This window comes from Colias eurytheme, chromosome 20 (genome assembly GCF_061535395.1).
Source record: "Colias eurytheme isolate Ceu_HAF_F1 chromosome 20, ilColEury1 Martin Lab GWU primary, whole genome shotgun sequence".
Classification (NCBI taxonomy): Eukaryota; Metazoa; Arthropoda; class Insecta; order Lepidoptera; family Pieridae; genus Colias; species Colias eurytheme.
This window is the reverse complement of record NC_142999.1, coordinates 7,967,217-7,985,852: the sequence shown is the minus strand read 5'-3', so window position 1 is coordinate 7,985,852 and position 18,636 is coordinate 7,967,217. Positions and strand designations below refer to the sequence as shown.

Below are 18,636 nucleotides of genomic sequence, written 5' to 3'. Positions count from 1 at the left end.
TACATTAATGTAGTACTATTTATTTCATAAGTTCTCCCAGAACAAAACGTCTACCTTGCTTTGTTGTTATATTTTATTTTGAAATTTTACTTATAAGTACCTAAGTAACTATACCTAGTTAAAAAAATAAAGCTTAGACTGACTGGTGTGCGGATACGTGAAAGAAAATATATCTCCTCTTTTTGTACATAATAACTCCAGTTCGATTAAAAAAAAGAACACATTAATGTTTTCATATTATATTACTCGTAATACCACAATTTAACATTCGACTAAGCTCACACCCCTGACATTGATTCATCCTAACCCGTCAACTGGTGATGGATCAAGTTATTAATACTGTGAGCGTGCCGAATCTGCCCACTAACCCTTTCTATGCATATTTAATTATTCTGCCATTCAGCCTTTTTGATTTTCTTTAAAACGTAATTAATAGCTTTTGAAATCTCATCCATTTGATACGCAAGATCGTTATGGGCGTGAAGGAATTTAGTTAGTTTGAAAAAATTTTATTGTTCATAATTCTGTTTGTTTTCTAATCAAGTTTGAAATACAAAATTACCATAAAATTGATCGAGAGAGATGAATGAGTTATGAATAACTGTTACTAAAGCCAAAAAGAAAGCAAATTATAATAGTAATTTTAAAATCAAAGCGCCTGTCGAAATGTGTACAGCAATATAGCAGACATAAAATTTAGCCTTTATACATTTTTAACGATCAATTTAAAACTTTTATTTACTGATACTTAATGTAAGACTGATTACTGATATGACCCATAATATTTTAAATAATATTCTTAATATGATTTTTATAACTTCAATTTCAATGACTCCACATTAAGTATAACGACTTCAATACAATTATTTATCTCTACTCTTTGAGTTGTGTATTTTATATAATTAATCATAAACACGTTTTATGAATCAAAATGACCCCTCCTTTACATATAAATTTAAATTTGTGTTCAAATATTCGCACGCGATAGTGACCATCTCTACATTATGAATCATAATTGCCCGCATAACTAATAATTTCGAGATCAATTACTTCTTGCTATTTTAATCTTGCAGGTACAGTTAAATACAAAAATCGTATAAAAAGTTTCAATAATAGGCACTGCAAATTTATCTGAAAATTCACTTACTTTATTAAATGCTAGTTTTTAAACTAGCGATATATGTTTAGTAAACAACAATATTCAGTCTTGACCAGGATGATGTACCTATACAGTATAATATTATGTGCATGGTGCATACCTAATTAAAAACTTAATCAATACTTCATTTTTGTTAAATTCACCAATTCATTTTTTCAAGAATTTTTTTAAGCATTTAAACGTTTCCTAAAAAATCTAAAAAAAATGCTCTCGACTGTACCCAAAATGTTAAACCCTTGCTCATTAAAGCCATGCGCACCAGAATTAGTATGCAGATGAGTTGAATTATGTGAAGTTGATCGATGAGACGGGAGTGACAATGTGCCCGCATCGCAGGCTTGGTCCACTTGATGCTTGTGCGCACCTAGCTTTATATTTTTACGTTGGGTAATAGCATAGACAAATATATGTAATAGTGACGTACTTTTAGTGACAGGAGCTTCTATTTTTTATAGAAAGTCATTTTCTAGTTAAATTTGCGAAAGTTATGATTTTTTATAGGTATTTTAACTAAGTATTTTAATCGGTAGAAACTAGAATGCTTAAAATTTTCTGTTTATTTTAATATTTTCTCCGCATGTTATAAATCTGTAGATTATTTAAATTTTAAATTTTAAAATGATAAAATTGACGAAAATTTAATTACTTACTTACTTAAAACATGTTATAGACCTAAGTAACATATTTAGTTTAAATAAAAAAACAAAAAAAATATGTCAATGAGAAATTAAAAAATATACAAAAAGCCAACATCACGCGGTGTTCCCAGGCGGTCACCCATCCAAGTACTGACCGCGCCCGACGTTGCTTAACTTCGGTGATCGGACGAGAACCGGTGTATTCAACGTGGTATGGACGTTGGCGAATACTCGTGTGAAATTATACTACATTTTCATATATTATACTAGTGAAGATCTAAGAAAAGTATAGATACACCGTTCTATAGTTTGTGCGAAAGAGATGCAACAATAGAGAATGCAACATGATAAGATTGCTTAATTAGAAGCAATTAAGCGATATCGTGGAACTAATTAGCGGAAGATAACAATGTTGATTAACAATAATGTAATTACAGATAATAATATGAACGGTTCGTCACTGACAGTAAATTATTAATGTGAATAGCGATTGTAGGTAATATGGGTGTGCCTCATATTGGACATTATGGTGTCAATTTGTAATAATCATTCAATAATTATTAAATAAAGTGCTTACCTATAAACACCCATTATGATTAGAGTTTCGTCTATTATATTCATAATATAATTGTATTTTAGTTAACATAGGTGATATAAACAGATTTACCTACCTAGGTACCTACTTCCTTCAGGCTTCACGTATTAAAAACTACCAAAATAAAAGCAAAAAATAGATGGGTCATTTTCAAAATATTTGTACGTCACGAAATTGTCAGTAAACTGTTTCGTTAGGAAATGTCAGGAAGTTGTAAAAGTAAGGCTGTATTCAGAATAAGGTAATATTACATATAAAAAAGTAAGAAGTCACTAGTTAAAAAAAAAATATATTTTTAGTTACAAAATAATCAACAAACAATCAATTTTTATAATTCTCTGTTTGCTTTTCCTTTTCTTTTCTTCTATCATTAGCTTCTTTCCATTTTTGTCTTCGAGCTTCTTTTTCACTGTCATTAAGATCTGATATTTTTCTTTGTCTTTGTTTCACTTTCTCGAGCTGTTTTTTCCTTTTCTTTTCATATTTTTCAGGGTTTTGCTTTTTTAGTTTTTCAATGTATTTTTTTGCCGTTCGGCACCGGTTGGCGGCATTCTGAAACTAAAAAAAGCTGTTGGATATATGTATTTTGAATAAAAATAAAAACAAAAGTAAGCATCACTCGTGTGGGTGGAAAAGCGATCAACACTAAATGCAATAAGGTAAGCGTTATCCCATCAGAAACCACTTGTAAAATTGGAGGCCAAGACTCACTGATCCGCTTTCACTATAAAAAAGTTATCAGATCCCAGGAAAAGTCAAGTCCCTAAGCCCGACTTTACTAACCCTACATCATGGTTTAAAAAAGTATGGCCTGTAGTTACAAAAAAATAATCTTGAGAGATTTATTGTTTTTCTCCTTTATTATTATTCGTTACATTAATTTAACACACATTTTAATATCTTATTTTCATACTTTACACATGAGACCACAGCTTTACCGTCTACAATTTACTGACGTCAGTAAATGTCAAGAAATTGTTCGTCAGTAACATGTAAAAAATAACCTAAGAAATACTTTTACACAAAACATAATCACATTTACCATTAGATTGAAAGTGTAATCTATTACTCTAGTCATAATTTAAGTATATTACAATTGCGGTAGGTGAATTCTTCAAAATGTACTTACTTTTGTTGAGAATACGTCGTTAGGAAATTGTAACTAAATTTTTTGCACAGCACACTACTGGACTTCTTCCATGTCTGGACGACGAACAAAATGGCGGCGCGTTAATGTGACCTTACTTTTCGTGACATGACCATTGTTGCCAATGATAAGAGTTAGATTCCTCTTCTTTGTGATACAAGAAGTTGGTTAAATATGTCAATAAATCAGTGTCACGAAATTGTAACGATTGATAGGGACATTTTTATAATATGTAATTCTTCGTTTATTTAAGGTAATTTAAATAGTTTAATCTATCAGATATAACACTTCAAACATTGCTTTTTAATTATGATACAAAAAAATAGGAAGTTTCATACAAAAATTCTGATAAAAATATTGGTTTTCATTGTCGTCCACATAGGGGACAATAAAAAAATGTATGGAGCTTTTTTTGTTACTTTATTTTCACATTAAATTTATGTAAGAATTTGAATCGCAATTCATTGCTTTTTATCAGAAATGATATGCAGTATGCTTAAGTTTAGTCTGTAAAAAGTTAACAATGATTTATTTCAGTCGTAACCATATTTTTTTCGAAGGTTTTTTAGGGGGACAAACATTTTGTAGTAATGTACAATTATTTTGAAAACGACTCAGATAGTGACTGATAGTTATTGAATAGATTTTTTTAAATAAATGTAGGTTAATTTAATATAGGTACTTACAGCTTATTTTTATAAATAATCGAAGTTTATCCCAATATTTAATAGAATATCACCAGCAGCATTACAAAACCATTCGCTCACGATATTGGTTCTGACAATACTCGAATTGGAATCCATAATTTATTCACCCCCGTGCTGTAGTGTCAAATTCCAATGTGAAAGTGTGGAAGATTATTTATTACGTTTCAGTTTTAACTAATATTATGTTGAAAATATTGAATTGTTAAAACTTTTTGAAGGTTTGGAAAATTAATATGTTATAAGGACGCTCTAACTTTTAATGAATCTATGGTTTAAATTCTTAATAAAGATAATCTTGCAGTTATTAGTTGGTATGATGGCTAATGAAATGTTGAAATGTGTGAACTAAAATAAAAATAAATTATAAAGTACATATAATAGGTACCTTTTAGTTCAGTATAGTTCATGGATGACAATATATTTTAAAACAATAATAACAAACGTAATCATCAAACTATCAAAATATTGTGTGAAAATTTAAATTCAGCAAGAAGCAAAAACGAGGCAACGGAAAAATATACCACAAACAATTCAAAAGAACATAAAATATAGCACGAAAATATAGATTATAAAAAATGTGCCCGCTTATAAATTGTAAAATCAAACTTAACCCTTCCACGCATCGCGGGGTCTCTAAAGCCATTTCGGGGTATTAATTACCGAATCGTTCACGCGTTGCTGACTGAGACGCGACACTCTTTCAATGTATTCACCCCTTATCTGCTACTCGACTGAATATTAATAATTTTCACTACAGGGGTAATCTTTAGCGATTAATATTTCGAGTCACATAAGAGGATTGCGCATATTAGAATTGTGACTAAATTAACCGTTGGATAAAATGTGGCTTTAACACGGGTAAAATATAGATATGTTTCGAAAATTTTATGTTTACTCTATTATACTTATTATTACTGTTATGAATCTGTCTTCACGCACGGCACGGGCACGAGTAAGATAATGGTATCATATCTTTTATTTACTATAAACATCCGAGAAATCCATATATATTTTATGGGATCCATTAACACAAAGCATTGTGGATCTGTAAAAGTGTAATCAAATAAAAATATCGCAGACAGATCTTCAATATTCATGAGGTTATAACCACGAATCATTGGAACTGGTACGGGTGTAATATTTTTCCCAATCACCATTAGTACGTATCTACTTGCCTACCGACCTTTACACAGCGTACGATAGCCACATGCTCACAGCTTGTCACCCAAAAATCTCTCATCAATCTCGCCAACTATTTACGTAATGTACACCTTACATACAAACATTTAAGGGTCGATTTCGAATGAAAGATAATCATCAGTTTGGTCAATCATTCTTGCAGTAATTTCGCAGCAGAATGCGGAATATGTCGACACTTCACTTTTATTGTATCAAATAATAGGGGTGTTCTTATAGCCGTTATCGCGTGTTTGATCTAAAATGATACTTGCCTCGCTCACTTCGAGGGGTGTTTTGTATAGAGCATGGTGCCAAAATTCAACCGATATCAAAAATAGAATCGCTCAAATAAATATGGTAGATCCAAGACTGAATTGTCTCCTTTGTCCGTGGTTTTATAATGCCGTTGACGTCAGAATGATGTATTTGATACGGTTCTAAAAAATATAAGGGGACCGCTAAGCTGGACTATCACTCAATCTTTAATATTGTGTTTGTAAGATGATTTCGTGTATACTGTAAATTAAACTGTCAAAAACAGAAAGTATTTTTGAAATGAAGCGGGAGAAATAAAGTATAGAGATGTTCTCTAAAATACCTAATTAAGATTTAAAATGAGGTAAAAAGGAGGTTTTATCTTCTATAGATATCTATAAATTGTTTATAGTTTTCCATTGCGCTGTCATAAAAGCATCTCAAAAGCGTCGCTAGCTAAACTCCCTCGATTTCCACCAAATAAATTCAGCTGAAAATATTTCGTGTCTCCATGAGCCATAGATTTTACGCTTCAAGGCATCTTGAAGACAATAAACTGAGCAAACGTAGCGAACGATAACAGCCAGCCATTTGGACATTTCAAACTTAGCTCGGATCTCAAGACATAACCATTTCCTATTCTCGTATGAGTATCATCCATCGAATACAACTAGTCTGCGAACTGACGTGCGCAATCAAAACACAATACGTTATAAATGGCTCACATTATATTGGAGCCAGCGTAACTTGCGCTAGTTAGACGATATTTTATTCAATTTTGGCATCTTTACCGTATAAGATATGGTTCAGAATGTGACAGTGGAAGGTGTTTATTTTTGTAAATTATGCTTTGACTTCCCAACTTTGGCCCATAACCATCCCGCTGTGATAGGTATAAAACAGCAATAGGTTTCGATAAATTTTCTTGTATTATTTATAGCGGTAGTTTGGTGTGGCGTCATTTCAGTCCATTACTTAGATAGTGGTGATATAGGATAAAAGAATATGTTATCTGAAAAGCAAATTGTTGGCTTCATTATTATATTATTTTTATTATTGTATAGTATTGAATATTTAAATATTATAAATTTTAAACACGAAAATAATAATGAAAGCAATAAGAAGGATAAATATAAAGCTTATAATGTAATTACTGTATATTTTTTATTCTGTTTTCTATATTATTATAACATTATGTAAATTTACCAAGGGCCAACACGGGTTTCCATAAAGTATTGTCAATACTGTACTTATTTTTTCCTTATGAAATCTATTTTTATTTTTTACTCATTATCTCCCAACATTATGGTCTGCATTCGCCAACGTCCATACCACGTTGAACACACCGGTTCTCGTCCGATCACCGAAGTTAAGCAACGTCGGGCGCGGTCAGTACTTGGATGGGTGACCGCCTGGGAACACCGCGTGATGTTGGCCTTTTGCATATTTTGTTTTAACAATTTCATGTTATTTTGATTGACGTATTAAGTTCATCAAAACAGCGTTTTATCCATTAAAATGGTCGAAATAAAATGAAATGATAATTTATTTGGTTGCGTAGATCGGTCCCGTAATTATTGGACGATACCTTTAACCCGTAACAAAAACAAGAATTATTTGAAAGCATCATAATAATCAAAATTACATAATTACAGACAACTGATGTCAACCAAACCTCATGTTTATTTCACTGGTAATAATCAAATCATCAATTACCCACTAAATAAAATTGTCCCTAACAAGGGAACACTCTTTGTTAATGAACGAACTTTAAATAAATTGGGGTACAATTTACCCCGTACGCACGCGATCGGTTAGGCTTAAAAGGTAAATAAACAAAATATATTAATAATTTATCCTGCGTTTTTATCACATCGGTTTTCAAGACAATATTTATAGGGAAAACAATTTCAATTAGGTACTTTTGTGTTTTTTAATGTTATGTGAGAAGAATCGATTGTAATTTGATACATTTCTTTGATACTTTTCATTTTTCAATTTAGGTACCTAAACATGTTTTAGAAAGTATACGGAATAGTAGCGGATATTTTTTTAAGTTTATCCAAACTTTATTGCGCTATCATTTTTCATACGTTGAAAAAATAAACCATTAAAAGTGCGCGAGACTATGAAAGTAAAAACATTAAACAACACACAACAAAATAAATAACATTGTGTTAATAATTTAATCCCCAAATTAAGCCACAGCATTACAAACTATTTATTCTATTTCGTAGAGAAAATAGAATTACCCAAAAGATAATTTCACTTCGTGGCACGCACGTGCTGTCGCGTGTCAAATAATTTGCCGCCAAAATTCTGTTTGTATTTAAGATTGAATGGAAATAAACGGAAAATGTATTGTCAATTTGTTTTTTTAAGCCATTGCATAGCTTCAATCGCGGGCCTTGAGCGCGGGGACCGAATCCAGAAATTCCGTAACGAAAAACCTCACGCTCCCCACTCCGACGGGCACGGAGGTGTGGCTTGAAGGCATAGCATGCAATAGCTTTACCGCGGCAGTCCCCGAGTGCCACACGTCTTTTTTATTTTACAATTACCTATTTCGTTATTGTTAGCAATGACTGCATTTAAAGTAAATATATTTCTTTCAAGTAAATAGGGAAGTAAATTAAGTAATTACCTAATATTTAAAAATTTCTGTCGTTATTTTTATTCTATTGATAGTATTTGAGTCACTCAATAATAAGAATAAAAACTACGAACAAATAAATCATTAAAACGGTTGAACGGATTTGTTGATTTGTCCCCGTTTGAATAATTAAAAAAAAACTTAAAAAAATAACTATCCGCGTGGATCCGGGGCGAGCAGCTAGTATACATACTCTCTATGTATCATTACAACTCTATAAAGATATAATTATAAATAATATGTTGTCATGAGAATTTGTACTATAATTTCAACTCTGTACCCAACGCTCCGATAGCCGTGATCGTCTAGTGGTTAGGACCCTACGTTGTGGCCGTAGTAACCCAGGTTCGAATCCTGGTCACGGCAGTGTTATACACTGTTACGGCGGAGATATGTTTTTGTGGTTTATTTGTTTATTGTATAGGTAATATTATTTTTTATGTCCTTTTTTATTATACTTTCATGATTCCGTTATAAAACTGAGAAGCTTATACAAATATACATGAAATTTTTATGTCATGTTACTAAAGAATAATAATTATGGTTTAAAATATTTTATCTTTTGCCTTTCATTTATTTTCTATTCATTGGAATATATACATTCATTTTTTTATTTAACGTAAGTTTTTATTTTAGATTATAATTATTAAATTATTTTAACGTCGTAAGTTTAATACGTTGTCAACATTATCTAATGTTATTTCAGTTATAACATCGCCAACGTCCATACCACGTTGAATACACCGGTTCTCGTCCGATCACCGAAGTTAAGCAACGTCGGGCGCGGTCAGTACTTGGATGGGTGACCGCCTGGGAACACCGCGTGATGTTGGCTTTTTGCATTTTTTACCATTTGTTCTGATTTTATTTTAACGCTGAATAAAATTAACTGAATTATTTTTATTTGTTTTAACTTTTAATAATTTAATGTTTACTATTACCACAGAATAGTGTTAATAATTACTATTATGTACGTGCTATTACACAATAAATATTTTTGTAAACACTGTTGTTTTATTTATTAATTATTATTATCCTGGTCATTGTTACCCGTATACGAATTACGATACAATTTAAATAGGTACACCAACTGTAACAACAATTTAACAGCTAGATCATTAAAACGGACGTAAATCCTAACGCATAATATCCTTAATGTATTATTAGGGAAATAACGAAATTACTGTCCAAGTTTCAATAGTGCCCAAAAACCAAAAACATCACCCCAAGGAGCGGTTTGCATAAAGAGAGACGAACATAAAATCTTACGATGACATAAAACAATTAAATAGGGTAACAATCACATCGAATTTGCAGAATTTTAAACTCTATCCCGTGGATTTAAGGTTGTTAAAATCTTATTACGAGCGCATTATGAAATTTGCGAAATTTATGCACAATTATTATAGCATCTCTACGAATATACGAAACAACATTTTGGTACAAAGCAATACTTGAATTTGCTTTTACATTGCGGCTTTGCTTCGTAAAATTTTGCGCCTCACAATAAACAACGAGCAATACTTACGCAACGAGCAAATTTATCGCGTCGGATTTACACGGCAGGGTGCGAGATTCAATTCGTTCGAAGCGTTCCCTTAATTTAAACAGGACAATGGTCAGTGGGTTGTAACTGCCTTGATCCTAAGTTATGTTAGGATTAGCTCTATCTTAATATCAGCTCCATTAACAGGGGTCAACTTAGAGATACGGGTGTGATTGAGTTAATGAAACCATCTTGCAATATATGTAAATGTATTGCCTCCGGCTCTGTTTAATGCATGAGATTAAATTTTGCTTTTATTTATTTCGCTTCCTTTGTTTCGAGTAACGTTTGAATATAAATTATTATATGTATGTACGCTATTAGATTAGATACGCTTATGTTTTGGTAAATAAATATATTTAAAAGTAAAATAAGCATTTAATATTTCGAAATTACACTTTGGTATTCCTAAACGTCGCGTCGCTTATACGTTGTTTTAACATTATTTTATTTTGATAGGCAATGTTTACGTTATAATACGTTTAATTATTTTAAATGAAACGATTCTTTTAATGAGATCAACATATTGTGTTGATTCTATACCTAATCCTGTCCTTGATACACATTTTTTTAATAAATAATAAAATGACCTTTAAACATAATGAATGTACCTACATCTAAAACTTTAAATATACAGTTGTAAACCATACCAAATTCTTGTTTATCAAAGATAGATGATACCAAGTACTTATATGAATATCTCATTCCCCATTAACATGCAAACATTGGAGACCAACAAAAGCCTGTAAAGCAGATATAAATGATGTCAATTTATAAACCATTGTTAGGACGTTCCTGTCATCAGTATGTTAATTGCATATTCAATGGTATATCTAAGTACTTAGGGTTGAAAATATTAATCCTTTGTGTTATGAGATACTGTGCAGAAGTTAATAATCAAGGTAACTAGTTTCTTTACAATTGATAAATCGAGTACATATTTTATTGGTATTATGAGGTCGCTTTTGCTTATTTCATGTTATCTGTTGAGTGGATCGATATTGTGCGTTTTTACTTTTTGTGTGTCCAATAATGTGGAAATAGAATCTAAATGGGGTACAATTTTTGGTAGAACCTATGCTTTTGGCCAAAGATTAAATTATTCTTGGATATTTTTTCCTTAAAATATAAAAATATGTCAAATTAAAACAATATTATGTTGACTGTTTAATAACTTCGTTGATTTCGTTACATCAGACATAATTATCATGTCTATGGCATAATAATTTGTCTTTGAACATATTTAACAAGACCTATTTCATTATTTTATTTAACAGCCCAAAATACATTTTCTTTTACATTTTAATCCTTACTAGGCTTAGCAGAGATTATAAAGGCGAGGGCACAAATTGAGATGCGCTGATAACTTACGTAATCCATATAACAAATGGTGTTAAGGGGATGAATTAATTTTTCTAACATTTACGGCCCTTTTTAAACCTTCGTAATTTTTATATTATTAAAGTTGTCGTGATGAAAATTCTTGACAAGAAAGTTCAATAGTAACACAATACGTCTACCGTTTTAGAAACATGATTCCATGATATTTTCTCGATAGAAAAAAAATACAAAGTTCTCATTGTTATTTTTTTTTAATCTCTGGCATCTTCAAAATAACAAACGTAAAGTTACGACTTTTTGGACATTAACTATAAAATATACAACCTATACGTCTACCGTGTTAGAATTTTGAAATATGCGATGGTTTTGAATGAAACAAGAAATACTTGAAATTAGCGCGCGACCAGCCAATATAGTGAGAGCCGCCCTGTACCTTCCTACCCCGATCGCTGCACGAGTCATTCCCGCTACGGCCGTCACACGGGGAACTTGTGTCGCTTGCGCAATCGTAAAAAAGGGTGACAACACGATAAGACAAAATGAGACAAATGGGGACAATAAAGAAAATAAGAAGAAGAAACATAAAGGTTGGAGGAAAAAGAATGCTTACAATTGGAACAAATTAATGAAGTAAGTTCGTTTTATTTTAAATTTGATGATAATTGTATTATAGACGATGTTATGTACCCCTGTTTTAAGTACATAACGAATGTGTAAGATTTTTTAATTTATAGCATAAATAATCTTTTCAGAAATCCGGAATCCAGAAGGAAAATAAACCCACTGATTGTTCACAATGTGAACCCACTCCTTCGTAAGTACCTTTATTCAGTCAAAAATGTATGTTATCAACGCTCTACTGGTTTTATCGCATGATTCCATTTTTAGCAAAAAGCAACAAAGTGCAAAGAAATAAAAAATCATGGTGAACTTAGTGGAAGTATGGTGGACGTAATATGGAATTATGGAACAGGAGCTCGTTGGAGTAGTATTATATTTAAAAAAAAAAAATATTGTGTGGTTTTATGAAACCACGGTAAAAGTGAAACTGTTCGAATGGTTCCGAACACTGCTTTGTGTAGCGCATGTCGCGTGACGGTCGGCTGCCGAGACGATGTAATAAAAGTTTCACTTTAAAATACGAAAAAATTTGAAGAATTTCTTAGTAGGTGGTAGATAAGTATGTTGTATAAAGAATTTGATGTTGATATTTATTTCATTTATACTTACTACACCTGTGCGGGAAATTGCTTAGTACTAAAACCGGTTTATATTCATATTTACATAGTAATGTGAGTTTTCATTTCGAAAAATTTTGTGTAAGTATATTAAATTGAGTTCCTGGGTGATCTGGAAACACAATTGGGCCCGGAGGATGGCGCTGCAGTCACTCCTCCTAATCACATGAACCGATTTGGATGAATATTTGTGTGCACATTTCATTGTTGTGGGATGATTGGTTGATTCGTTTTCACATTAGCTAATATTATGTATTTTTGTTGTTAGAAAGTAAACTTAATTTAATGTTTATAATACATTATTATTGGTATAAATAAGCCAGTGTTCGTCTCACATTGCTGTACCTGCCTACCTATCCTACCAGGGCCTAACTTTGTTCTGGCTATTTTATTTTGATTATTTGTAATGAATAATTACAATTATAATAGAGTGCAAAAAATAAATACATGCGTCAATATATTTTGTGTTTTTTTTAAACAATTTTTTTATTTAAAAAAATATCATTCTGACCGCGGCTTTGCCCGCGTGGAATTAGGTTATATCGTGAATCCTGTTTTATCCCACAGAAGTGTTCAGTTCGGATAAAAAGTATCCTATGTGTAAATCCAGGCAATTAGCTATATTTTATCAAAATTGGTAATGTAGTCTTGACGTGATTAAGTAACAACTAACAAAAAAATATACAAATTAACATCCAAAGTTTCGCATCAGTTTTACTGTATTAGCGATATCTTCCACTCTTGACTTTGACTGAGAAGAATTGGGGATTATAACTTCTTTCAGAAATAGTACCTTTCATTTCTGGGCATGATGTAATATCTACGTCAGCATCAAATTCTATCTAAATCAATTCAGTAGTCCGCGTAATTAGGTACCATTTCATTTTTTCAGAGTAACAATATTTTTTGTTATTTTAAAGATTATTTATAACCTGTATTATTTTGTAATAAAGTAAACATTACGAAATAATAATAATTAATAATGTCTAAGTATTTGTTAAAAAGAAGATAATTTTGTGTTTATAAGCAAGAAAATAAAACCAATAAATCAACAATTAAATATATGTATAACAATATTATAACTGTATGACGACTCCATACATGTTTGTCCCGAGTCGGCCAGCGGCAGCGCGGCGAGTATGCAAGAATGACTTCGCGCACACCCGCGTTCGCGATAGCGAGCTATTAGACTCCGCCCGCCAAGCAGTGGATTTTTTTTTGTGTATCGTCTTAATAAGAAACCTGTCGCGAGATTAGTCAGCTTTAATTGTGGTTGTCAACGCGGTTGCTAGTGATGTGCTCGAATTATCGATATCGATAGAGTTGAGGTGCGTTTTTTGTTTATTATAAAATTTGAGCTCTACTTATTCGCTTTCTCGCTTCTCAATTTACTTCTAAAGCGATTTAGTACGTGTTATTAATACTAGGAATATCGATAAAATAAGTGGATGATTTTGATTACGAAAAGACAAAGCATAGATATACTAGACTTGATATTTATGTCTGATCAAATTTTTAAATCAATGTGGAACAAATTTGATGCGCCTACTCTACTTATTAGCAAAATATATTAAAGCCTAGTTCTATCAAAGTACTCATATCTCACTTATAACGTCGATGGAAATAAAATTTCAGCACATCACTATTCTATAATTCGACTGCGCTATTCGCGGCGTTAAAAGCGGATTACTTTTAAAATTAAAATGGCGTTCGCGGTACGTAATTAAAATATGTCATAATATTTAGGGGAGGGGTGGAATAGTAAATTAGAAAGGTTTCGTAGTTTATTACTTTAATCAATGGATATGATTAATTAGTTTGTTACTTTTTATGTAAAAATATTTGTGAATGTTGTATCATATCTCTTTTCGCAATAGGTTTAGGTGGAAGATGCAGGTAAAACTTACTCTTTAATTTAAAACAAAGCGATCTAGTATTTATTCTGTCTGATAAAGTAATTAAATAATACAGCTATCTCTTATGATACAGAAATAATAAAGATAGAGATTGCTCGATACATTTCAGATTCATAAAAATATGAAAATAAATAATAAACGTTATTTTATACTTAGGTATTTTACATAAAGTTTACATAAAGCTTTTAATAGTCACTTAACATAATATTTTGAAGAAACTTGATAGTCTCTTTAACACTTCCATCTCATTCCTAAATAATTCCCACAAAATCACGATTGAGACAAGACAAATACAGCCATTAGATTCTGCACTAGCCACATTAGTACTGGTCAGCAAAATAGACGAACATTTACCAAGTTGTGCCTTCATTAATTCAAGGGAGTTATGACGCTTTGGAATTACTTGCACTAATTGTACAGATATATTCTGTGTTACGCTGTTTTGATTATTATCTGTAGCTTGAGTTTATCTAGGAGTTTAATATTAACTTTATCTGGAAGGAAAGAACGGATGATTTTTTTATTGGAGATCGCCTGGAAGAAAGTAAAAAGGCATTGTTTTATGTGTATATAATTTATAAGCAAAAACTGTGAACTTACTTTTTAATAACTAGAAAATTATAATGAATCTAGTTAATAAAAAACTTATTCCATGCTAGACAATTTATTCAAAAAATTATACACATATAATTTATACAGTACGTCTGTACATACTGTATATAATATGTGTATTACTTTTCCTGTGAAAACGTCGAATACACAGCATTCGTTTTGCATTCTGTTATCCTGCGTAATACACTAATGCCCATGTAAATCCTTATAATTCAAGTTAATGATGTAACAAACGGGATCCAGCATCCATTGAAGAGGGTCCAGCACAAAAACAAACTCTCTTTCAATACCACGGACCCCTGTCAGCGAAACAAAACACTTTAAGAGTGAAAAATGAAATCAAGTGGACATTGCGTATGGTGCTGGGTAAAGTATGGACTTGGACAATTTTTGTTAGGTGCGTTATTATATTCAGATGTAGGTTGGTGTTTGTTTGGATATTATGATATTTAATGATAAGCACACTTAAATATTGTCGTAAACTTATGTGGCGGTTTTAAAACCACTCCATTAACTTGCTTGCGACAAAAGAATTCAAGGTAATAAGTAATTATTATAAGTTTAGTTGTGGAAAACTCAATTAATTGTTTGATAATATACGTCCACGAGCAAATCGACAAAAACATGCATCCTCATAATATTTTATAAGCCTTTTATCTACGCATACAGACATGACTCATATTTGGCTTTTTTAGATTTGCTTTATTAAATTATTCATAATATGAAATGATTCTTTTACCAAAAAATCAGTCAAGTTCAAACTTTTCGTATCCAACCCGCATAGTAACTTGACCATCCATTTATCAGCAGCACTTAAGCGAATTTACATAAAATCCGACGCATGATTAATGCGTGTACGTGATACGGTAGTGTCCGTGGATTATTCTGTTTATTTAATGTATAGTTGATTAATTATACCGCGAAATAGGACAGAGATAGCGCCCTGATAGGTGATCAAGCTGAGCGTGTTCATTATATTTTGTAGAACCGTTAACCGGGTTGACTGATATAAGAATTAATATTATATTATGTCCATTAGGAATAATATAACATTGTATTATTAAATGAATTTCCAACACTCAATGTTATTATTGAATTATTGTCGCCCAATTTAACAAAGTTACAAACAATCCTTTTTGTACTATAAAAATTATGACAACGACTAGAAAACATTAAGTTAAACACAAGGCTTAGAATTATAATGGGTTTCCGAATCGGTTTTCTGAATCTTAAGCTAAAACTATTATGTATTACTTACTTGAAGCTTACTCTACATAAAGCTCACACGCTTATTGCACACTTACATTAATGAATTATTGTGCCTACATTTTTGACGATTGTTACATCATAGAAAAATGAATCATAAAATAAACACGAAAAAGTAACACAGGTGCCTTAACCACGTGAATGCGAAAAAGACTCAAAAACTCGAATTCGACATGTCTACGAACGGAAACCATAAATCTATCGCTAAGCCTTCGCTCGCTAAATAATAGATGCGTTTTAACATCGTACGAATTATTCAGACGCGCAATAATTCAAATCGATATGAAATAGTGTTTTTGGTAATGTATTGAAATGAAGGAAAATCGGGTAATGTATTGTTTGCCGTGATAAGATATATTTGTTTATGTAAATTTGGGATTTATAAGCTGTGTTGGAGACAAAAACCAGCAAACACACGAAGATTTTTCTACATAATGCCATCCTGTATTATAGATTAAATTACACTGAAACTCTATCTTTAATCTAGTAAGATTAGTAAAACTAGTTTAGTAAAACTAGATTATTTTTAATTTGATTTTTATTAATTTTTATTATTTATATATCAGAAGCACTTTTGAATTATTTTCTTATCTACAGAAAACAAGTCCCTCATACATTCTTAAAGTTAGATTTAGACCTTACTGGATTTTTCCAGTTGAACTTTGCTCATCAAGTAAATGCTGTCAACTCCATTGAATACTGTAAAGTTAATCACGCCTTACATCTAGTTCCAATTGCATCTACCCTCATTTCTCGAATTCAACACAATTCACAACAAATCTGCACACAAGAACAGATGACGTTCGTTTTTCTCCCATCCGCTGTATTCAAATTTGACAGTGACAAATCCTTGGTCATTTCCGGCTGCGGTTCGGATGTTCATATCATTTATATTCATTCGCGTTCGAGTTTTGTGCGAGTGATAAGTCATCGAGAAGATGTTTTATATTAGGGGTGTAAATTAAATTACTTCGACTGTGGACTGATTGTGTTCTATTGTGTTTTGCTCTAGCTTACGCTCGCGTTGTTATCACATTATTTTATTTTGTTGATCTGCCTTCAGTGATTCCTACAACCAGAACATAATTATTTCTTAGCTAATCGAGTCTGAGTATTTACGGTAAATTTCCTCTTCATAAGCAAAAAACGTCTAAATTACGGTGATAAGAAGCTTTTGAGACAACACTTTGTCTTTTAAACATTAAACTAACATTGTTTAATTATTTACAACAACTTATGAAAAATAAACTAACTTTCCATTCTAAGTGAATACGCAAGTCTCCAAGGAAATATGATATTTTATTATTTGTCTTCATTGTTTAAAGAATAATGCATTTCAAGCCACTTCATCATAAGAAAACAATATGAAACAGCCAGACCCTTTCATAAATCATCATTAGCCTTTGTTTCTTATGCGCCAGTCTTGCGTTGCATTTTGTCAATTTACTTTATAGTCCGAGAGGTAACTACTGAAATAGTAACTAAAAGTAAGTTGTTTTATTTTTCCATAGAGTATTATGATCGTAGCGTTTACCGTTTTTTTTCTGGCTCGAATTTTAATTATTAAACAACAAATAATGTATCAATGCTACAAATTAATAACTGTTTTAATTGTATCAAACTCAGTACGATCTGTACAAGCTCTTTTATGAGTGGAGTAATATTTTAAGAAGAAAAATTTTCTTGATTTTAAAGCTATTTAAAATACAATTTTCATCCACTTAAATGTCTTATTAATTTATAAACTTCAAACTGTTAGGGATAACCGATGTATAAATAAATTTTTCTCCATCTCTCTTACTATAAATATATTCTTTCTCACCAAGTTCAAATGTTGAATTCGCTACTTAAAACTAACAAAGCTAGAGTCCAAATCAACTTCAGCACAGCTCATTTCCTTTCATTTGCAATCAGTTTTCATTTAGTAATACATTACCTTCAATTTCCAAATGAAAAGCAATCAGAGGAAAATACGTCTGAGAAGTAATAATAACGACCAGTTTGACTTGAGCTCTCGACACTTGCTTTCTTACGTGAATCGTATAAATTTACCGTTTATCACGGGCCTTTGTCACTGGTGAAGTTTTATAAGGAAAACGCTTGAAGCATATTCGGTAGGAAATCTTGGATATCACTTAGCTTGGAGTTATAACAATAAATTCGCGATACCATTTACATGCGGGCGCTTGGGGGTGCGGCACGGTTCGCTGGCGATGGTAATGCGATGCCGCGAGCTTTTTCCTGTTTGTCCCTTATGCTATGTCAAAATATTTGGAAAATTCTTGTGATTTTTTTCAATACGCCAAATTACTTATAGACCGGGAGATACTGACACAAAATTTCGAGTCATTTGTAACAGGATGGCGGTTCTACAGGGGTCTTAG

At 31.6% G+C, this 18,636-nt stretch overlaps 1 protein-coding gene and 4 non-coding genes across 5 annotated transcripts; 4 read left to right on the top strand and 1 right to left on the bottom strand.

Annotated features, from left to right (window-relative positions):
- Positions 1–1,903: 1,903 nt before the first annotated feature.
- On the bottom strand, positions 1,904–2,022 carry LOC149899790 (5S ribosomal RNA). The gene has a single exon (XR_016457941.1). It is a non-coding gene; the product is annotated as a 5S ribosomal RNA (ribosomal RNA).
- A 4,976-nt stretch (positions 2,023–6,998) lies between these two features.
- LOC149899789 (5S ribosomal RNA) lies at positions 6,999–7,117 on the top strand. Its single transcript, XR_016457931.1, has one exon. It is a non-coding gene; the product is annotated as a 5S ribosomal RNA (ribosomal RNA).
- Positions 7,118–8,627: 1,510 nt separating this feature from the next.
- On the top strand, positions 8,628–8,699 carry TRNAH-GUG (transfer RNA histidin (anticodon GUG)). Its single transcript has one exon. It is a non-coding gene; the product is annotated as a tRNA-His (tRNA).
- A 350-nt stretch (positions 8,700–9,049) lies between these two features.
- Positions 9,050–9,168, top strand: LOC149899787 (5S ribosomal RNA). Its single transcript, XR_016457940.1, has one exon. It is a non-coding gene; the product is annotated as a 5S ribosomal RNA (ribosomal RNA).
- Positions 9,169–11,590: 2,422 nt separating this feature from the next.
- On the top strand, positions 11,591–12,916 carry LOC149899786 (uncharacterized). The gene is made up of 3 exons (XM_090114051.1): positions 11,591–11,850; positions 11,973–12,034; positions 12,109–12,916. Exons 1-3 carry the CDS (start codon positions 11,591–11,593, stop codon positions 12,147–12,149), a joined length of 363 nt encoding a protein of 120 aa, XP_089970177.1. The 3' UTR covers positions 12,150–12,916.
- Positions 12,917–18,636: the final 5,720 nt, after the last annotated feature.